The 23,585-nt window shown below is 40.1% G+C and overlaps 1 protein-coding gene across 4 annotated transcripts in view; it reads left to right on the top strand.

Annotated features, from left to right (window-relative positions):
- Nucleotides 1–12,078: 12,078 nt before the first annotated feature.
- Nucleotides 12,079–23,585, top strand: part of csnk1a1 (casein kinase 1, alpha 1) — a 30,146-nt gene continuing 18,639 nt past the window's right edge. For 2 of the 4 annotated variants that reach the window (XM_034093731.2, XM_034093732.2), the window contains exons 1-4: nucleotides 12,079–12,876; nucleotides 13,085–13,191; nucleotides 22,132–22,258; nucleotides 22,789–22,887. In XM_034093731.2, the coding sequence (XP_033949622.1) occupies nucleotides 12,754–12,876; nucleotides 13,085–13,191; nucleotides 22,132–22,258; nucleotides 22,789–22,887 (456 nt within the window). In that variant the 5' untranslated portion in view covers nucleotides 12,079–12,753. The remainder of the gene's footprint in view (nucleotides 12,877–13,084; nucleotides 13,192–22,131; nucleotides 22,259–22,788; nucleotides 22,888–23,585) is intronic. The other 2 variants (XM_034093733.2, XM_034093734.2) reach the window with 2 other exon arrangements.

The following is a 23,585-nucleotide window of genomic DNA, read 5'->3' as shown; positions in this document are numbered from 1 at the left end:
CACACGTCCCCGAGTTTGGTTCAACCCCGTCACACTATACATTTTACCCCCCTATTAAAATAATGGATCAGTCCATGTGACATCTGCATGAGGGAGTGACATCACAGAAGTCTATTGAGGAAAAGGCGGCAAAGAAAGGCAAGTGTCAGTTTCTTCTCTTACCTATATTTCATTTTTTAATGTCAGATTGAGAATGTCAAGCTCAACATTTCAACTCTGTTGTATGAATTACTTATAGTAAACAGTTCTTTAGGAAAAATTAAACAATAGTTGTGCAAAATACTACCATTTTATGATGTCCTTAAATTCCATGTGGTGCTATGTCTTAGCTAAACAAGGTCTCATGGCTACTTTTTGTCAAGAACTTCAACCCCGTCACATTCAACCCTGTCACATTTCTTATTATAACAGGGTTGAACTGTTGTGACGGGGTTGAATGTTTGACATTTCTTATATGACTAAATGGTAATGTCTGTATCATTCTTAATGTTTTTTTAATGTTTAATATTTTCAGACATCACAATGGGAAAAACAGCAGCAGAGAGGCAAAGAGAGTACAGGGCAAGAAGGAATGCAGACCCAGATAGGAGGGAGAATTATCTCAGGAGTGAGCGCAAGAGGTGGAAAATGAATACTGAGGAGGGGAAAAAGAAAACTATCTGTGATCTGAGTGACAGAGCTAAACGACAGAAGCGTAAGATGTGGAGGAAAGCTAAAAGAAGACAGAAAGAAAGGGAAGCTTTCAGCAATATCAACACTCCTCCACAAAGTCCTAATATTCAGCATGCAGTGCAGCCCAGACCTGAGTCCTCAAGGTCAGGGAAATATGTTGTTAGGTGTAGGGGTGTGTGTGTGTGTGTGTGTGTGTGTGTGTGTGTGTGTGTGTGTGTGTGTGTGTGTGTGTGTGTGTGTGTGTGTGTGTGTGTGTGTGTGTGTGTGTGTGTGTGTGTGTGTGTGTGTGTGTGTGTGTGTGTGTGTGTGTGTGTGTGTGTGTGTGTGTGTGTGTGTGTGTGTGTGTGTGTGGTCAATGGAAGTGTTTATCATTTTGTTTAAAATATTATAGTTTATCCATGTTAGATGTTTATATGGGCTGGAGTTTTGCTAATTATGTATTGCTTGGTTTTGTTTTAGGCAACGTTTGGAGGGCAAAAAGCAATCCCGTAGATCAAGAAACAAACTGCGCGAAGAAATAGAACAACTCAAACATTCACTGAGAAAGGAGAAACAACTTAAAGAAAAGTACAAAAAGAGGTTCCAGCGATCAGCAACACATAATGAATCTCCAAGATCCAAAGTCCGTGAACTGGTCAAGAATTGTACTGTGAACAGCAGGGTCAGAAGAACGTTACTTCTCCATGAAGCCCTTGTTGCTGACATCAAAAGAAAATACCAAAAGAGCAGAAATGAAAGAGATAAGCAAATCATATCTAAGGTTACTGTGGGAAAGATTGTCAAAAAGTATAGGCTGCAGAGATGGTCAGAACAGGCACTGGGGATTTCAAAAAAACGCAGAAACCTTTTGAACACTAGTAGCCTAAGCAAATTTACCAGAAAGCCTGTGAACAGGTATGCAGATGCATCTATGGAGAACAATGTAAAGACCTTCTTGACAAGAGATGATGTCAGCAGGATAACTACAGGAAGAAAACAAACCATTACAAGAAACAAGGTAAAGATGCAAAAAAGGTTCCTTGTAGACACAATAAGAAACCTCCACAGAAGGTTTCTGGCAGAGAACAATGTGAGGATCTCATACCCTGCATTTTGCCGCCAACGTCCCTTTTGGGTTGTGCACCCGTCCCTGTCTGACCGTGACACGTGCATGTGCAAACTGCACGAGAATCTTAGCTTTCTGGCAGAAAAGCTTAGTCAGTTGAAGTTGATTGAGACCTCAAATCTTGAGGCACTCACTAAAATTGTGTGCTGTGATACTGCTATAAAGGACTGTATGTATGGGGAGTGTGAACACTGCAGAGACAAAACAGTTCCACTCTCAAGTACATATGACAGTGCAGAAAGGGTGTCCTATACTCAGTGGGGGACAGAAGATAAGGCAACAATGAATGACCAGGAGGGGCCAACAGTGAAGATAACTGTTAAACAGATTGTTGAGGGCACCCAGGAGCAACTTGCTGAGCAGTTCCAAACACTCCTGAGCAAGTTCAAGAAGCATTCCTTTAATATTAGGCAGCAGTATGCCTAATGCCGTGAGCTAAGGAAGAGCATGGCCACTGATGAATGCCTAATTCACATAGATTTTTCTGAGAACTTTACCTGCAAGTACAGTTCGGAAATCCAAGCAGTGCACTTTGGAGCATCCCACCAGCAGGCAACACTGCATACAGGGGTTCTTTATGTAGGTGGCATCCAAGAACCAATCTGTTTCACCACAATATCCCCATCAAAACACAAAAGCCCAGCAGCTATATGGGAGCATCTAAACCCGGTACTGGATCATGTGCAGGCAACATACCCAGATGTTTCTGTGGTACACTTTTTTAGTGATGGTCCTTGTACCCAGTACAAGCAGAAGGGCAATTTTTTTCTTTTTAGCACTGAGCTGATGAAAAGAGGCCTTAATGCAGGGACTTGGAATTTCTTTGAGGCCAGCCATGGTAAGGGAGCACCAGATGGTGTTGGCGCAGCCTTGAAGAGGAATGCTGACATGCTAATAAGCCATGGGCAGGACATCAAAGATGCACGTGAGCTCTTCGATGCCCTTTTGGAGACCAATACATCCATTAAGTTGTTCTTTGTCAACAGTGAAACAGTTGAACAGGCACTCGAGAGGATGCCATCAAACCTAACAGCAGTGCCAGGAACCATGCGAATCCATCAGCTGGTAACTCTCGCTCCAGGAGAGATAATATCTCGTGATGTCAGCTGTATGTGCTCTACCCAAAAGCAGTTACGCTGTGAATGTTGGAATACACAGCATTTCAGCTTTCTCAAGAAGGTGCCAGTGGCAGTGTCACAGAGGTCAACGCAAATCCAATGGGAAGACACAGAGGTGCTGGGGCAATGGTGTGTGGTCACATACGATAAGGATTTGTATCCAGGAATAATCCTAATCGTGGATGAAACACAAGTTCAAGTCAAATGCATGCATCGTGTCGGACCAAACAGGTTCTTTTGGCCTGTTCGTGAGGATGTGCTGTGGTATGTGTTTGATGACGTGCTCGAGCTCATCCCACCCCCGAAGCCTGTGACATCACGACACATGGAAATTGAGAAAGAAGTGTGGGCCAGGCTTTCTGATTAAAGGATGAAGCAACACTTCACAAACAAATATTCAGAGTTCAACATTATGTACTGAATATTAGTAGCCAAATTAGCAATCAAAATTAGTTACATTTTACCATTATACATTTTATTAGGAATTGTGGTTAATGCTGACCATATGGACTTATTCATTCCATTCATGTTTTTGATGGATTTGTGCTTGATGTTTTTTAAATACTTCATGTTGTATCAAATGTTTTGATAGTTCAGCTGTAATTCAATTGAATTTCCATTTAATTGAATGCATAATCATTAATTGCTCAGCTAAATAAATCCATACCATATAGAAAAATGTGTTGTCCTTTCAACCCTGTTATCATATTCAACCCCGTCATGCTGAGTTCAACCCTGTTATTTAATAGGTTTGTATTCATATTTTAGTGATATGAACTTAATATGAACTTTGAAGTGTTGTATTGTGTTTACAGTGTACAAGATAATCAGACAAAATATGAAACCTAAACAAAATTCTAAGTTGAATGCATATTTTTGATAACATTTGAAGGCCGATGTTGGATAAAGTTCTAATGATCCCCTTTTGCAGCCAAATGGTCTACTAATGGTCTAGAAAAAATGTACTTAACATAGGTGATCCTAAACAAGGGACTTCTGATGATTAAGGTTCAACAATAATTAACTTGAATATCTTTTTGAATCATATTCACACAGACTCCAAGTTGTCTGTGACGGGGTTGAACTCCAAACAACTTTTTGTAAGAAGGAAACTCCTAGTAATTATTGGGATTGTATGCCTGAGGTGGGAAAATGTGTTTTCTCAAAGGTTTAAGTAGTCCTCTACCAGATGTTATGATAAAAAATGCAATATTTTAAGGTATTTTCTTAAAAAATGCGAAGACCCAAAAGGCACCCGATTCAGAGAATCACCCATATACATCCATTAATCATTATGGACTATCTTTAAATGTTTTGTTCTATGGTTTTTGTCCATCCCTTCACACATTGACAGGGGCCCCATTGTTCATGTCGGTTTGGAACCACGAGTAATAATAATAATAATCCTTATATTTATTATAGCGCTTTATCAATGACTCTCAAAGCGCTTTACAAATACACATCACACATACATGTAATGGTCATCTACTGTGGACGATACCTACAGGAGCAAATTCGGGTGAAGTGTCTTGCCCAAGGACACAACGGCCTGACGCAGTGGGGCGGGAGCAGGTTTTGAACTGGAGTTCCCCAACGCCCCCTTGATCTGATTATCAAACGCACAGACCACTGCGCCACCCGTCCCATACGAGTGACTGTTAGGGGCTGTGACAGCAGAGGGTGAAGCCAATAGTCAAATACATTACATGTCATTTGTTAAACGCTTTTATCCAAAGCGACTTACATACATACAGTACTGTGGACAATCCCCACAGGAGCAATTTGGGGTGAAGTGTCTTGCCCAGGGACTGACTGCAGTGGGACTCAAGTGCAGTGGGACTCGAACTTGCTATCCCCGATTCGAAGTCCAGCACACTATCCACTGAGCCACAGCCTCCCTGGATTTTATGATGAGATGACAGACTTTTATGATGAGATGACAGACTTCGTAACATTTCCATTATTTGTTTTTGGTAATTGGCCCCTTTATACTTGAACACTGACATAAAGGTATACATACCTTGTAGTTTTTGAATTTACTATTCCATTTCTGGCTATAATCCATGTGTGTTTAAGTGTATATGTTACAAAGATGGGCATTTTTGCTGTATTGTATGGCTTCCTTTTTTCACCAAGGTGTTTGCAGGGCCAGTTCGGAGCAGGTGCCTGATTTTTAACCTGTTTTTCATGCTTCCAGTGGCGCCGGCCCTGAGCACCGAAAACCTGATTTCAATGTAAAAGGGGTATCTGAGAACATAGTCTAGTAATGTGGTGACATTCCGATCATCACTTCCAGAGATAGATGTGATAATACGGACGCGCCAACCTTTGAAGCCTTAATTGTTTCAATATTTGCATTAGTGGGAAATAACCAACCATCAACAAAGAAATGATTTTGCATTCAAATATTTGTATACCACCATCCATTTCAAACCTAACACATATTAGATTAATGAAAAAACATGGTGGTGCTTTATTCTACCTCAGTTAGGGGCAGGGCCGTTTCTTCCTATAGGCGGACTATGCGGGGGCATAGGGCCCCCGCGGCCACTAGGGGGCCCCCAAGTTGAAAGTATTTTTTTTAATTAATTTTTTTATTCATCCGAAAAACAAAAAAAGTTTAATTCATACACACAAAGATGAACAAAATTAGTAGAAGCGGGAGGGCTGAAGCATAGCTTGTGGAAAGTAGCCCTCCCGTGCATCATCCTAATACAGCGGCATTGTTGCGTCAAAAATGTATAGAAATGAAGGAGTACAAAGAAATAAAGAAAACAGGAGAAAAAATTAAATAAAAGTTAGGGCAGGAAAACAATAAATGCATATATATTAGGGCTGTCAGTCGATTAAAAATATTTAATCGCGATTAATCGCATGATTGTCCATAGTTAATTGCAATTAATCGCAAATTAATCGCACATTTTGTATCTGTTCTAAATGTACCTTAGAGGAATATTTTTCAAGTTTTTAATACTCTTATCAACATATGAGTGGACAAATATGCTTTATGCAAATGTTTATTATCATTTGAACAATGACAACAAATCTCATGAATATTAAACACAACAACCTCTGAACATTACAAATATTCGCCTCAATTCAACCTGGAACCTCTCATACAATAATACAATACAAAGTGTGCGTGTGTGTGTGTGTGTATGTGTGTGTGTGTGTGTGTGTGTGTGTGTGTGTGTGTGTGTGTGTGTGTGTGTGTGTGTGTGTGTGTGTGTGTGTGTGTGTGTGTGTGTGTGTGTGTGTGTGTGTGTGTGTGTGTGTGTGTGTGATGGATCGTTGGAGCTATGTGCAACTCAAGGCATATGCTCGAACGGGAGCTGCCTGGAAGCTGCGATCATGTTGCGCGCACTATCCGAGCTGAGTGTGCTGACTTTTCGTACAATGTCCCACTGTCTGACTTCCTGCATAAAGTCAAGTGCTCGGCGCAGTTGTCGGCGAAATGTCACTCCTCTGTTTTCATTGAAACAGCTCCTTATATCCGTTAGCGCAGCTAGCTAGCACCAGATGCTAACAACAACAATACACGTAAGGTCTCTCCCGGTCCTCCCGATGGCCAGTCAGGGCCTGCCGGTGAGCATGGAAGTGTGGTCTGCAGCAAGCGGGCGGCAGGAGCGGGGCTGTCAGCATCAGCTTGTAGATGGTATTTTAAACTCGATGCACTCTGAAACTACGGGGTGGCCGAGGACGAAAAATGCACATGCGTTAATCGCGTTAAAATAATTAGTGGCGTTAAGTTTTTTTTGCGTTAATGCGTTATTAACTTGACAGCCCTAATATATATATATATATGTATACAAAAACTAGATATAGGGTCATTTTCTGCACATGTCAATAGCAGTTTCAACTATCTTTTTTTGGAAATTAAAATACTATATATAAATATATACATAGGCATGTACCAGGGTTTCCGCTAGGATTTTTTCTCGCCGGTCAAATGTCCGGGCAGAATTTATTTTACCGGACTAATTTGAAACTTACCGGTCATATTTCAATAATAATAATAGTTGTGTAGCAGAGTTTCCGTTAGCAGGTAATTACCGGACTATGAGCAGATATGCTTCAGTTTAAAACTCAGTTCACGGGCTCATTTTTATATTGCTTCAGTTTATAATCGTAACAGATCGAAATATTCAGATTCATTTTTCAATAAATGATTCCACAAACAACAAACAACATAATTATTACATTCAAACAAACTACTTGTAGTAGATAACGTACATTATTCAGAAGTTTACATCAACTTTGAATAATAACACGGGAGAAATGGATCCTCTCCCTCCCTCTCTCTCTCCTGACAGCACGTCAGTTTCTCATGCAGCTCGCTAAACAGAGGGCGGGGCTTCAGGTGATCCTGCAGAGCTGCGTGTCTCGGTCAGACTCAGCAGCTGATCTGATCTCTCTCTCGCTCCGGTTACACTTCACTCGCGTTTATGTCCATATCGATCAGATCCAGCTCTCCTGATCGGCCTTTATAGAGAGCACCGATCAAACTATTAAGAGTGAATATCGGCCGATAATGACCGGCGGCCGATCGATCGGAGCCTCCCTAATTATTACCAGACATTTTGACCGTCAGGTTTTGAATTTACCGGTTTTTTATAAATGTTACCAGCTAAAAACCGGTAATTACCGGCTAACGGAAACCCTGGCATGTACTTGTCAAATGAATAATAATAATATATGCATAATTGCATATAAACATTGTGAACACTTATTTTCAAGTGCCTTTTTTTACATTGATATGTTCACGCTGTGGTTTGGAACTGCTTTTGAATGTTATTAGGCATTTTCTTATGGAAAATGTTGTGCATAATCAGTACTGTTTTAAGCTGTACTATCTCAACACATTTTAATAGATTGAGTTTTTTTAAATATGGGAGTTGTGTGTTCATATTTACCAACACCACAGACTATTCGTAATACTTTTTGTTATTATTTTTTGTAGATTTGTTGAGTACGTGTTTCCCCATATTTCGGAGCAGTAGTAAAGGTAAGGGAGAAATAGACTGTTATAAAGAGTATCTTTTCTTCAAGAATGTTCTTAGTATGATACAAAATACCTATTGTTTTTGACAGTTTAGTCTGTACATAATTTATATGGTGCTTCCAATTGAGTTTTTCGTCAACAAGCATGCCTAAAAATGTACATGCACCATCTTTTTCTATCTCTGTATTGCAAATCTGTATAATGCAGTCATTTCTACTCTCAGATTGAATAACATGTCATTTGTTTTGGCCACATTAAGGGATAATTTATTAACTGCAAACCAGTTACATAGTATTTTTAATTCTGCATTCACAATTTTAACAAGATCGCCAAGATTATGATGGGAGCAGAGAATTCAAAGTTCAGGTTCAGCCTCAATATATTTGGGGAGAATTAAAATGAGCCGTCTTTATTTGTAGACAGCCAAGCCCCCTCCTGTGTTCGCAGTGGTGTTTTTATATGTACAAAAGTGGTGGGGCACAAAAAACGTAGATGTCTATATATTAGCTTCTGCAGTGAGGTTCATGGCTGGTGAGGCACTGGCACTGACTCTTCAGGTTTACAAATATTATATTTTGACCTAAATCAAAATATAATATTATTTTCAAAAGCTTTTTTCAATTAATTTTAAACAGACAGTTCAACAAAAGGATACCCAAAAAATGTAATTTTATCATTTAAATATTGAATTGTTCTCTCTTAGTAAGATCCCATTTTCAATAAAATACCTTACCTTGACTTGAAGATGAAGTCCATTTGCCTATCCTTCTGGACAAAAATCTCTATTACTTTTTTGTAAAAGTCCTCCTTATCTTCTTGTAGTTTCAAAAGTCTATCATAAATCTAATCGATAGATTTATGATTAGAAAATTATAAAAGTAGGGTAGACATGTGGATATTATCCGGCTGAACAAAACGTGCATTTATCTAACAGGTACGTTTCCCACAGATCTTATTTTGAGCTAGTTTCTAAAATCCCATGGAGAAATCTCATTGCTTTTTTGTGGAGGGAAGCCATGCGCAGCTTACTTCCTGGTTTTAGGACGCGTCTCTCTCCTCCTCTTCACACACCACACTTTTCGCGGCACAAGTACTTACAGCCAATCAGCTCTGAATTGTGAGATGATGTATGGTGGGGATGGCAGCTCAGTGCCCCTATGGTCATTATTTTGTTGCCACACACATTAAATAGGACAATACTCTGAGCATGCGCAGTGTCGTTTTTATAGTCACCGTTCACTTAACAGTGAGAGGGAGGGGCATGATCGGGTTTTGTCCCACATGGCTCGAAAACAGCTCAATAGGCACACACTGTAGATACTAATTAGAAGAACACAGACTAAAACAGCAATGCACAGACGAATCAGATGATTAACCATGATCTTAAAATATATTTTATATATTTTGTTATTTATTTTTTACATTTTTTTGTAATAATTATTTGTAATACTTTCTGCTGAGACTAGGTGGGGCTGTGCCTGCCCCTAATGACTAGTCGCCACTGTGTGTTCGGTGAAGCATTATATGCTTACAAATCCAATGTAGGATATAAACACGACCAGAGTTGGGTGTAACGCGTTACAAAGTAATATTATTATAGTAACGCGTTACAAAGCAACGCGTTACTGTAATAATATTACTTTTGTCGGTAATGGAGTAGTGTAACGCGCTACGTTTACAATTCAGTAAGCACACTACAGTTACTAACATTGCCCCGACACGCGTTACTTCGTTACTTACTCAAATCAGTCATAATCACACTGACAGACAAGAGGGGTTTCCGCCGCAGGTTTATATGTACGTAATCTACGCGACTTGCGCGTCCACATCTCCACGTGCAGTGCTGCATAAACATGGCTGAGTCAGCGATAACTTTCGAGGGGTGGAGGTATGCCCATTATTTTGAGTTCGTCCGAATAATAGACAGGAATGTGACGGTGAGGTGCAAACCGTGTCCAGGCCAGAAGCTGTTATCCACTGCTGGAAACACCACGTCAAACCTCAACAAATACCTGCAAAGAACACATGCTAAGGTGAAGCTAACGCACACGCTATTTGTTTGTTTATATCACGTAGTCTGTTCTTCTTCTCTGTCTTCCGGTTGTTGCCTGTTTTGAATGACGAATACACACTACCGCCGCCTGCTGGTAAGGAGAGTTATTGCCACTCACGAATGCGCAGTTCGTACGTGCTCGGCGAGTAAAGTAACGAGTAAAGTAACGAGTTACTTTATGTAGAGAGCACAGTAGTGTAATATATTACTTTTTAAAAAAGTAATATGTAATATGTAATATATTACATGTTTTTAGTAACGACCCCATCTCTGAACACGACTAAACTGCAATGATAGCAAATCTGTGGCTTGGGTTTTTGGGGTAATAAAGTCCAAATCTGAGGAAGATGAAAAATGTAAATTAAACATTGTTGAGAAAATGCTGCATCTCTTGCATTTATTGACATAGAGGAGCCTTATTGTTTACCTTTTTAATATCATTTTTTGTAATTTTCAATTGCTTGGTTTTCGTGAAATTAGCCTGTTTTCCTATTAAAGTGTAACAGATTGATGTATCTCCACAGATCATCTTAAAGGCTGTCAAACTGTCAAAACTAGGGGCCCCAAACAGCATCTTGCATAGGGCCCCAAAAAAGCTAGAAACGGCCCTGGTTAGGGGTATCTCACAAACAACATACTTGTTGAGGGATCTGTTCCTGTGTTTGCACAATGGAGCTTTATAAGACTTCAAAATATCCTTGAAGCAGGAATATGTGGCTGCTTCTTATCTGACGTTTTTGGAGAAAGAAAGTGTATGCCACTGCAACATCATACCACTAGCCATGAGTTATCTCTTGCTGGATATATTGAAATAATCGGTTACCCATTATGGATAACCCCACCCCCCCCTCTCCACCTGCAGCTGGACAGACAGGAGCTCCTTCTCCAACAGACTGCTGCAGCTCCACTGTCACAAGGACAGATACAGGAAATCATTCCTGCCAACTGCCATAACTCTTTACAACATCTCAACTCTGGTTGGCAGAGAACTATCTGCTCCATAGTTTTTCTTTTGATAACTGGACTTATAAATTATTGGACTTTTTTTCACACTGTACCTTTTATATTGAATTTAATGTGCTATTCCTTTCACACTTAAAGGTGGGGTAGGTAAGTTTGAGAAACCGGCTCGAGATCGCTAGAATTTGAAAATACACAACCGGAGAAAATCTGCCACCTCCTTATAGAGCCCCTCCTCCAACACACACGAACGCGCACATGACCAATGAGGGCACGAGATAAGTTGTACTTTTTACAGTATTATGGCTTCTACAGATGACGTTTTTTTATGGATTTTTTGTCAAAGCACTTAAGATATTCATTGCTATCGGGATGTTAAGAGCATTCCATGGAATATAACAAAAAGTGTATCTCGAGCCGGTTTCTGAAACGTACCTACCCTACCTTTAATGCAAATAATATCCTACTTTTAAATGATGTGGGCTGTGATTTGGCCCTTCATTGTGTTTATTTCACAGTCGTTCAAAAACCCCTGAACTGTGTGGTTTGTGGCCATCCGCCCTGCATATGCTAAAACCATAGCTAAAACTGGACTTTCTGGGTTGTATGTGATGTTCTCACCGGTTCTCACCTGTACCTGGAGCAACATGCCTACACCCATGTGGTCCCCACCCTTATGCTGCATTCATGTAACTTCGGCAGAATAGGAGAAATCGGAACAGCGATTTGGAAACGTTTACACCATAGAGAACCCCATGGTTCACACTACTAATCATACAGTAACTCTAGATGCTCGTCAGATTATTTAAATCACCATAAATTAGTTATTGTTGTGTAAAATATTCATAGCTGTTTAATAACAAGTTAAACAAGATACGAAACAGTGTATCATAGGCCACGCTAGCTCACTTTTCTCTTTCTATTTTATATCATCAAAATTGAATATATATGTGTCAATAAAGGCTAGGTTTCTATTTTGACTGGTAGTGGTGGCTTTAAATCCATTGGTACTGGTTTGCGGAAACTAAAGTCACGTTTGTTGTTCAACTTTACAGATGTTGACTGGCTACATTGCAGGTATCATAGATGATATGTCCTCTTCCATTCACAATTGTGAGTCACAGTTCTGCGTTCATATAAAGTGTGTCATTATATGTGTTGATGGTATTATTTCCGATAGAACCTGAAGGGGTCATGAGATATCTAACCTTAGCTAATCGCCTCCAACGGAAAGCAGCTGAGAGAAAGGGTAGAGAAGACAAGATGGCGGAGTGAGTGGGTTGCGCTTTCTACAGACTGTTGCGACCCTTGATGTTTGCTGAAAACGCCCTTAAGTAACGGAAAAGATTGAAAAGGCAACAGCACCATCAGAGGTTTAATTAAAGGGGCTGTTTTTTTGCATCTCATCACGGAGGAGGTCCGGACATTTTTCCGCGACGGTCCTTGCGACAGCGTTAGCTTGATGCTAACGTGAGCTCACGTTAGAGCTCGCTAGCTGCTACTTCGAGTTGGCTGTTGAAGGCCTTAAGCTTTATCGGGTTTAGTTTTGGATGTATATACTTCGATACTGACACGGCATTCCGTGTTTTTGGAGGAGGTTTTATTTGGAAGAAGATCCGTTGTAGACGGTAGCCTATGAAAAAAGCCAACAGAAGAAATCGGCTGGCTTTTTCCGTTTATTGTCGTCACGTCTTTTTGGAATACAGCTAACATTAGTTTCTATTTGGTTTTGTCAACGTCAACTGGACACGCAGGACTCTGTATATACTGCTGACAATCGTGATAGACTGCTACACAGATTTCCCCAAAGTGATCAGGTGGAGATTATCATCTGCTGGATATTATGGCGAGCAGCAGTGGCTCCAAAGCCGAGTTCATAGTCGGTGGGAAATACAAGCTTGTCAGAAAAATTGGATCAGGATCTTTCGGTGACATATATCTGGCCATCAACATCACAAATGGAGAGGTAATCTACTGCATCAACGTCTTCTTTACACTATATTAATTTAGTAAATGTGATACACCATATGTATGTGGCTGAGTCAGAGTTGAAGCAGGTCTATACTATTAAACTGCTAACGTTCCTCACAATGCATTATACACCATGTGTCCTGCTGAAACTAACAGTGACAGAAGCTGGAGTATACATATTTGTTTGTGCTTGTGATTTTCAGGAGGTAGCTGTAAAACTGGAGTCACAGAAAGCCAGACATCCACAGCTGTTGTACGAAAGCAAGCTGTACAAAATTCTACAAGGGGGGGTCGGGATCCCACACATCAGGTAACCAGTCCGGCTTTCGCATCGTGGTTTCGCTGCTGGAAAAGTGACACATTGTTGTAAATGACACTGTTTAGCTGTATAAGTGTGGTAAAGCACACACGTTAAAGAGGCAGCAGCACTGCTGGCATTAGGCCTGCTAATCTGCCTCACATCACTCAGTCTATTCTAGGAACCATATATGTTTCGCGAACGCTTAACAACCCCGTCGGTTTTCCCCGTACTTTTGACTTTGTATCAGTCTGTTCCATGTGTGCTTTTTTGTGTGAATATCAACTGATAGTACTAAGGAAAACCAACTATGTGTTTGGAAATGGCCGCTCCTCTTTTGTTGTGTTAGCTCCCAACATGTCTTCCCTTCCCCTGTTAGAAAATGGCGGCCGAGCACATACTCGAAATCAACAACGCAGCCCCGCGGTGGAGGTGTTCTCACCGCTAACTCCGGCCTCTACGTGTACTTATCTTTCCATGGAATTTGTGTAGTTGTGCGGCAGTAACTGTTGAGAACGGGGTGTAGCCCAACGGACCGAGTGGTAAGGTTTTAGAGGAGCTGCGGCCCACAGTTCCTCACATTAACACGGCGCTCGAACACAAGCCCTGCTTCAGGATACATTGTGGGTTTTGTTGTTGTAAATATCATAATCGTCGATGGATCAAAGTAGAGTGCTGTGTATGAATGAGGATGACAGTATAGGTGGCCAATACTTGTACACAAATATAATTGAAATAAACATTTAAATATGGTGCTGTGCACACTAACATAGATAGTAAGTTTTTCCCCTCATAGTATAGAACCAATACAGGACAAATTATGTTTTTGCTCTATGTTAGGACCATGGCAGCAGGATTGTTTGGTTTAGTAATGGTTCTTGTGAGTGAGATCCCCCAAGTGACTGCTTGCTTATTTCTTAATTAGGTTGACACTTTTTTGGGCTCTAATAAATCATTTTCATGGTTCCTTTTTATTCTGTGATTGATCCCATCATGCATTTTATTTGACCTTTTTTGTATTATAAGTTAAAGGAAATCTATTTGTACCTTTTTTGTTTCATATATTTTAATACAATTTTTAAGAACGTCAAGTAGTGCATACCTTCTAGGCTTGAAATTACTATCGACTTATTTTTGGCTAACAAGTAAGAGGTGCAAAAGTACAGTGTGTGGTGAAACAGGAGCAGGCACACTTGCTTGGCGTGTAGTCTGTGCAGCAGGTGATTTAGGCTGTGTGGATGATGGATTGTTTTTTGCATCACAGGGACCATGGCAGACACTCGGACACGGAAATAACGACCCTGTATGCTTTCATTCTCCCCTCTGTACTTACTGCAAACCCCAATTTAGAAATTGATTGGTCTGTTTAACAAGTATTGCGACATTGTAAGCAGCCATTTAAGATCTGTGTTAGGCTACAGTCTCCTGAAATGGTGCAAATATGAGTATCTGGGGCTACAGAACAGAAGAGGAAGTGACACCTGAAGGTCTAGAATGAAGAGCATGGAGGATGGCATATATTTAAAGTAGTACTGCACATCATGGCCTGATTATCTACTTGTAGAAATTCAGTCACTCAGTGTGAATCGTCCGTCTTCTACTAGTCAAGCTGGTCTGATTGTAGTTTTGGGAAACAAGAGAATCTACCTGTTGTGCAGCAACACCTTTTTTATTTTGTTCATATTTTTTCGCCGATGTAAAAACGATTCCATGTCTTTTTTTTTACTTTAATCGGCCTCTTGAGGTGCAGCTGTGGCTCAGCAGGTAGAGCAGGTTGGCCACCAATCAAATGATAGGAGTTTGAATCCCTTGTTTTTTAAGTCTGCATTTCGTCCTTGGGCAACACACTAAACCTGAATGGCTCCTGAAGACAAAGCCATTGGTGCGCGAATCTGTGAAAGAGCACGGTTTAATCATGAGCTGTTTGAGTTTGGCAGTCACAGAAAATCGGGAGCTGGAAATGGCCCAGTTTAATTTGGCCGGTGGCCACGTAATATTGCAAAACCAAAGCACCATTTTACTCGAGCTACGGTTTTTTTAATATTAAGTTTTCAACTTGGTTAATGCACTGTTTTTTGTGTGGAAATTCACATTTTCATTCAGTAAAACGGCTTGTAGTTCAAAGTATCTGTCTGTGTGCCAGACAGAAAATACCAACATTTGACTGGTGTTGATTTTCCTATCCCTGTTCTATATCTGGCTAACTGCACTACCACGTACTGCCTTATACAGTACAGCTGGCACATGGCTGGAAAGAGACAATGACTGTGAGGCTTCACTTGGTTGAAACCTGAGCTGGAACACACACACACACACACACACACACACACACACACACACACACACACACACACACACACACACACACACACACCTTCTTAACAAATTAGAACTGCTTTGTAAGGTAACCCTGTGATAGATCTAAGCACACATGTGTTACATGCCAATCGTGCATTGTTGTTGAATCTCATGGCCATTGTAGAGTTACCAAATGCTGGTAACTTAAAATACTCTATGCAGGCCCCATTAAGTGAGTTGTAGTGACCGGTTGTAAAACTAGCACCAGCATCTTAAATTAAGTATAAATCACTAACTGTTGCAGGTCTTTTATTGTAATGTAAGCAGGGATTGCTCATTGAAATGGTGTGCTGGCTTAATGTTGCAGCAATGACTTGTTAGAGCCTGTCCAACCTGCTGTTCCTGCTGCCCCTCCTCCACTCTTACTTCATCCTTGCTTACATTTATACAGTAGTCACCTATCGTAGTTTCGGTATTTTTGTCTCCGTCACTTTCTTTAAAAAACATTTGAGGCAACTCATATTTTCTTTGCATACAACTATATTTTAGCACAAACTATAGATTTAAGTTGGGTTATTGTATTGGAATATGTATCTGATTTGAAGTAGAAATGCCCTGTTCAGGTTTTTGTGGCTGATGCTGATTGATTATTGTCAAGAAGCACAATAGTAAATGCTAGCCCGTACATGGCTGAAAACAATGTTTTTTTTCTTGCAAAGCAGCTGGAATAAAAGGCTCCAGACCATTTCTCCCCATTGTCCTGAAAAACATATTTAATCTGTCCCACGGTCAATTTAAATGTTATTTATTGGAGATTTAAAATGCCTTGGCTGCTACATATTTCTGTTGTCTTGTTTACCAGAGTTTTAGATTGCAGCTTTTTACTGAAATATTGTTATTGGATTCGTTTTTCACAGGGTAGCATTATAAGTAGGGATGCTCCGGTAATTAATCTGAACTTTTCGATCCGTTACGATTATAAACTGAAGCAATATAAAAATGAGCCCCATTAACTGAGTTTTAAACATCACTTTAAAGGGAAGATCCCCATAGCCCCCACCCACCGGATCGGCGATCGGCCTCAAAATTCCAGATCGGAGCATCCCTAATTATAAGGGGGAAATAGTTGGTTTGCCTGGACAATGTTGGTTTACTGAGTTAAGAAATGCATAAAACCAATTTTTAATTTCATATGCCAAACAGAATTTTGGCCGACAACAATAGAAGGCTAATCATTCAGGGCATCCCTAAATTGTCGTCAGCGCTGGCAAATGCGAGTCAGAACACAGCTATGTTAAAAGTGGTGTGCTTTTAGTAGCAAATCAGCCTTCACACCTCTATCATGAGCTAGCTATTTAAAGGACAGGCTACTCTGTTATGGGCCCTCAACATGGATAATCTGAATACATGTGCTTGCTACACAGGCCCACATCTTTTTTTGTTTAGATTTAAAGATATTTTCCATGTTTGAGTAGTGACAGGCTTTGTATTTCAGCTTTTTCACTGCTGAGCTGTATGTTTATTTTCCACAGTGGGCTAAAGTTCTGAGTCAAAGCCACCCGTAAGATGTCGCAAGCATTTTTTATTAAATGACGGTGAAACTACATTTGCAACAAATAATTGAGGACTACTTAAATTCTACAATATATTCTTGCTATTTAGAAAGGCTGTTTAGTTATTAGTTCTATAGAGTTAATTATTGTTACTTTACTCTGATGCGGGCGTTTCTCTGGCTGCAGTCACCACTCTGTGTACACGAGCAATGTCCCAGAGAGCGAGAAGCTCATTAGCTAGCCAACATGTATCAAGCAAATGTTTAGCAAAATATTAGAAGTGAGGCTACTAGACTAACGTTAGGTCTACTGTAATAGCCTCACTTTTAATAGTTTGCAAAACATTAGCTAGCACTAGTGTTTTGCAGTTGCTCGCAGCTTATTGGGATGTTATGCTAGATAGACATGTATTGTTTTTATGATAAATTAAGCATTATTGTTAGTTAAGCATGTCAGCCTGCAGCCCCACTTCTTGTCTCTCTAACTCATTGCAGATGGCTGCACTAAAGAAAAGGGCGCAGAGAGGAAACCAGTTGTAAGATGTTTAAAAGTTCATTAAACATAATCTATGCTTGAATGCATTTCAAAGAAGTTGAGTTGTGTTGGAGTTTGTGTTATTCTATATTTTGACACCAAGATTTTCTGATTTTACTGCAAATGTATATCGGTTCCAAATATCGGTTATCGGTCTCCTTGATTACTAATAATCGGTATCGGCCTTGAAAAAGCCATATCGGTCGATCCCTACTTATGATATCCTTTTGATTGGCCAACCTCGGTTGAATGGATAGAATCATTGTTTAGTTGGTTTTCCTTTTTCGTATTATGCTGATAAATGAAACTGTACACACGCAGTACCGCAGTTTTGTTTGAAATTCACAGCTATAGTGTTACGTGACTATGATTTTTGCCATAATCGAGCAGCCCTACTCTCCCCCCTGCTAAGAAGTTTTAACTTTTCTTCCCAATTCTTTAAGTTGAACTGTTGAAAGAATAAACGCTCAAGAGCGTGCTCCTAATAAACCTGCGGGGACGCACCTTATTATATCCCTGGAAAAAGCTACATCGTGAACCACAAACTACTGTGAAAATCATCAGGAGTGCTCGTAACTGACTTGCTGTCAGCAGTCATTTCAGCTGTTTTTGAGTTGCATTTAAAGGTATTCCATGTCCATTCACTAAAAAATATTATTTTGTTTGGTTAGATTTTAGTGTCTAATAATGTCCATCCCTAAGCTGCAGCTGGTGGTAAATGATTAATTGTTTGTTAATCAGGTTGTCGTTGCTGCAGGGCAGCCGTGGACGTTAACTACAGCAGCACCGCTAAACTAATGTCAGCTAACGGTTAGTGGTCGGTTAACGGGGGTAGGCTAGTGGTCAAAATACAACATAGGACCCCCTATTACAGTACCCGCACGATCTAAAATTGATTGAATTTGAACCTCTTTAATTCCACAACGACATCCCTTAGGGCTGCACTTTATATGGAGAATCTATTGTAATTGCTATATCAACATTTGCGGTATACATATTGCAAAGATTGCTTGAACTGCAATAAATGGTAGGCTATTGTAGGGCTGTGCGATTATGGCAAAAATAATAATCACGATTATTTGGGTCAATAATTGATATCACGATTATTTTGACGATTATTCATTGACCATTTATTGAACTTTAAAACAAATAATATTTTACCAATAAACAAGATCAACAAATATGTTGGAGCGCACTTCCAAAACCATACTAAACATATATTATTAATATGATAAATAAAAATAAATTGGACCAAAATAAATTAAATCGAATATGTTGCAGTGCACTGTCACAACCTACTGAAAACTCCTTAACATTTTGGTAAAACATATTCAACATATTCCACTCAGTTAAACGTTGAAGGCTGGCCAACCGTCATGGTCCAGAAGTAACAGGAAATAAATGTTGAACTACAATTCAAGACCAAATAAAAAAATGTTGGCCACCATGGCAAATGCTGGTAGGGCTGCTCATGTCATCTCTTAAAGATGTTTTGCAAGAAACACCAGCCTGTTGACATGGTCTGGTTTCAGAGATGAGCGCAGGCAGGTGACGATATTGCCACCTGTACTGAAGACCCTCAGCCAGGCCCCCGACACATGAGGTGACGCCGGCCAATCACAAAGCTTTGATGCGTTAAAGTGCATTATTCTGGCACAGGAAGGTTATATTACAGGACATTAACGATAAAACAGAATATTATTGTTCTATTTTTAGACACATCTCGCGATCGACTAGTTGGGCACCCCAGGGCTAGACCATAGGTCTGTTGTGGTAGCAAAGTAGTCAGCTGAAGCCACATCTCTCTCAACTTCCCTGCGGCATTTGTCACATAGCGTAGGCAGCGCAGACCTGCTGAAATAATACCGAGACGGCATCGCGTAACGCTTGTCCAACGTGTTGACAAGTTGCTAACAGTGCTAACTGGGCACATATCTTTAGCGATGTGAAATGTAATGGCACCTGTAATATCTCTGTCTCTGCGAGCTCGTCGCGTAGGCCGTTGCTCTGTACAATGCATCCTGAATCGATGACTGTGATGATGTGGTGGATGAAGTCAAGCGGGCATCTGCTTTTTGTTGTATTATTGCCCGGTCGTATTGCACTTGGTGGTTGTATTTCAGATGATTAGAGAGATTGGTTGTGTTAGCGTGTGGTGCCAACACAACCTGGTAACAAGTCCTGCACTGTACTTTGTTTTGCTCCACATCGGACTCCTGAAAGCCAAAGTACTTCCAAATAGTGGAAATAGTTGTACCCTTCTTTTTAACGAGTTGCTGCTCTTGTTCTGACATCTTCGCTCGCGCTGAACACTCACAACACATGTCACTCCCACGTGGCCGAGTGGGCTTTTAGGGAGGGGCAAAAGCGCACCCAGCAAAATAATCGTATTTTGTCAATTATGCTGTTTTCATAATCGTCGCAAGCCATATCGTAATCGCGATTAAAATACGATTAATTGCACAGCCCTAGGCTATTGCATGTGCCATGTACTCATGCTCTGCATGTATATATTTGGCCAATCAGATGAAGGCGAACCGCTCTAGATGTCCCGCCCCAGTTTAGAAGTCACGGTTGTCGTGTAAAGCCCATGGGTTTGAGCTGGCAGTCCGATGGCTGAAAGGGGGAGAGAAGAGTGAGGAAAGTAAAGGGGAGGCAGAGGAAGAACTTGTTGCCTTCATTATATCAGAAACGACAGCCGCTGCTACAGTATAACCGTCAGAAATCTACACATATCAGAACCTCAGATTAGGGCTGGGCGATTTTTTTTTCTTCTAACTAATGGACAATTTTCGATTTAAACCTCGATCCTTTTTTCCAGTTTTTTTCTACACAAACCAGACCAAGGCAAAATTTCAATACATATTTTCTTTAATAACACAATAAAGATAAATGAGATTACCAAGTAGTCTAGGCCTATGTGAACAAATCAGTTGTTCAAGAATAAAAAAAAATAAATAAAAACAGCACCACGGCACTTGGCTGTCATTAATGTGCAAAGATTTTTTTTAAATCAAACTGAAAAAAAAATCTCTTGTAGGCCATCCCTGAAAAAACTTGTAAAATGAAATACAACAAATAATAAATAATGATAATGAAATGAATAATAAAAAAATACCCTCAAACAAAATAACATCCCTTTAACTTTCTAGGAAGTTGTCTTTCTACAGACCTTACACAGAACAGTTGTTTGTTCTATGTATGACCGCTTGTACCCGAACCACTTCCATACAACTGAAGTAGCACCTTTTTTAGGAATGAGTTCTTCATCTGTGTTCGTGGACATTTTTATGGTACGTCTGTCGGTGAAGCGGTGAATGTGATTGTAGTAGGCTATGTGACTACCCGATCTGCAGCTCTGCACATGCGCACAGTGTTATAAATTAAAATCAATGTTTTTGATGGCATAAAGTACCTTAAACATACCGTCAGTTTAAATGCTGTTTTATACTGAAAAACCAGAAGTTCTCGTGCGCAGTTGTTAAGCTTTTATTCTGAAAATCCTTCATCTCCGGTTAGCATTTAGCATGTGGCTAATACCATTTACTATAGAGGTGAATTTAGTAGCGATATGACACGGAGTGTTGCACACCGAAACCTACTGATTTCAACACTACAACTACTGTATAGACGTCGAGATATTATTATTGCTGAATATTAAATGAAGGTACAGTTTATTTGAATACGTTTGTTTACAGACGTGGGTAGCATGAGACAACATCCGGAACTACCAGAAAGGAAACCAGCTGTGAAGTTTTTCCTGTATTGATTACAGTGTTCAACACAATATTAAATGAAAAGTCATGAAAGAGATAAGGAGGAGAAAAGGCGTGTTTAGTTATATATGTAATGTACAATGTCTGAGTCTGTTATGCTCAACAACGAACAACGAACACAGCATAACAACAGCAGATCGGGCAGAGCTGCAGATCGGGGAGTCACAGGCAATGTGGCTGAGTTTTGTGCGTGTTCTGGAAAGTGAGAGAGTAAGCTACTACGGAGTCCCTTAAAGCAAAACAAATCTGCGGAGTCTAGAAATGTTTTTAAATCGCGATTTTTCGGTTCAGCCATTTCACAAACCGTAGGAAAGTAAAAATGCAAATTAATCGTGAAAACCGAAAAAATTGCCCAGCCCTACCTCAGATATTGTTTCATATTCTGCTTCTTGAAGGAGACGTCGTCTGGTTACCATGGCGAATCATAGCCTCTTCAAAAAAGCTACTTTTTGCTCGAGGTACAACCTTAGTGTCCTGCTGCCATCAGAACATAAGGCTCATGTACGTTGACAACAGTGGACTTGAGCCTATTAAAAAAAAAAAAAAAAGGCGCGTGTACGTGTGAATTGCAAATATTATTTTCCCGGTGCTTTCTTGCTGCACAACACATGGAAACGCAAGAACCTTAAATGTAACCTTCAAAATATAAGATCTTAAGAAATATGCTACATTTTAAGAAAGCTGAGAATGATCAGATCTGGTCAACCTGTGAAGTTAGTTCAGACATGTTATTGATTCAGATCAACCCCAGAGCCTCTGCCCCCCTCATAACATCACCATTGTTTCTCCAGGTGGTATGGCCAAGAGAAGGACTACAATGTCCTAGTGATGGACCTGCTTGGGCCCAGTCTGGAGGACCTCTTCAACTTCTGCTCTCGCCGCTTCACCATGAAGACGGTCCTTATGCTGGCAGACCAGGTAGCTCCACGCACCCAGATCTACCTCTGTGTAATCTTCTACAGCAGCATTGCGGCTGAATCATGGTTTGAACGAGTAATGGAGAGGTTAGCCTCTCTGTTAGAATGTGTAGAATAGCTTTGTCTGTGTGTAAAGAGTAAGCATGATCTCTGCTTTGGGTTCCTGTGGGACCTCTAGTCCCTCCCATAGTCGAAAGGCTGGTTAACACGGCAGACTTTTTAACATTTAATAACATGGATAAATGGGGCATTGTTCATGATGCAATGAAGGCTACCTCATTGGTTTGGTTTACTATAATACTTAAATGATTGTTCTTAGTCAAACCAGTGTTTTCCTGCTATAACACACACAAACAAATTCCCTCTGACTTTAATTGGCCAACATTTGTCTGCGGTCTGTTTTACATTACTGAAGATACATGTTTTTGTTAACAAGTGGAATTGATTTGACCCTTTCATTAAAATGTTAATTTGTTTAAATGAGGATGGTAAATGTGAAATATTTAACTATGGCATTGTTTTCCTCTTCAGATGATCAGCAGAATTGAGTATGTACACACAAAGAACTTCATCCACAGAGATATCAAACCAGACAACTTTCTCATGGGCATTGGCCGTCATTGTAACAAGGTAAGATCTGGCTGGTCATTTGTTTATTTATTGATATGTATGTATACTCTAAGCAACATTCCCTGTTCTTGGCTCAGCTACATTTGTAAAATAATCTTAAAAGAGAATAGACGAATGCAACTATTTATACATCTGCTGTTCATATCCTGAGATTTGATGGCTATAAAGGAGTTCTGTAATCTCAACAACCTTAGCCGATCTCCATTCAGAAAACACACATTTAAAAAGGTTTTTCGCCTGCCGACTTGTCAAATCATTAATTCATGGTTTTTACTAATCAGTATGTGGTTACTTCGGCATCATTTTGAAACGTGTATTACAATTACGGTAAAATATGTTCATTTTGTTGTAGTTGTAGCCCCTTTGCCAGCAATTCTCTCCGACCAATCAGCAGTCGAGAGTGTTTACGTCACTAGTTTAGCATATTCAGCCCGGTTGTTGGCCCAGTAAGAACCTCGATTTTGGAGGGCCAGAAAAAAGGTGAAAAAGTAGCCCTGAGCCGGAACTACCCCTAGTGGAAAAGCAACAAAAAACGGGCCGGGCACGGCACGCTTAAACCGTGTTACGCGCTGCAGTGGAAATGCGCCATTAGAGATTTTATAAAGTTATCTCATGTTTTTGTTTAATTATTGCCGTTGCCTCCTTAAATGTAGTTGACTGGCTTATTTTTTACTTTAAATCACGCTAAAAAAACACAC

The sequence above is a fragment of the Pseudochaenichthys georgianus genome, chromosome 10, assembly GCF_902827115.2.
Source record: "Pseudochaenichthys georgianus chromosome 10, fPseGeo1.2, whole genome shotgun sequence".
NCBI classification, from domain to species: Eukaryota; Metazoa; Chordata; class Actinopteri; order Perciformes; family Channichthyidae; genus Pseudochaenichthys; species Pseudochaenichthys georgianus.
This window is presented reverse-complemented; position numbering and strand designations above follow the sequence as displayed.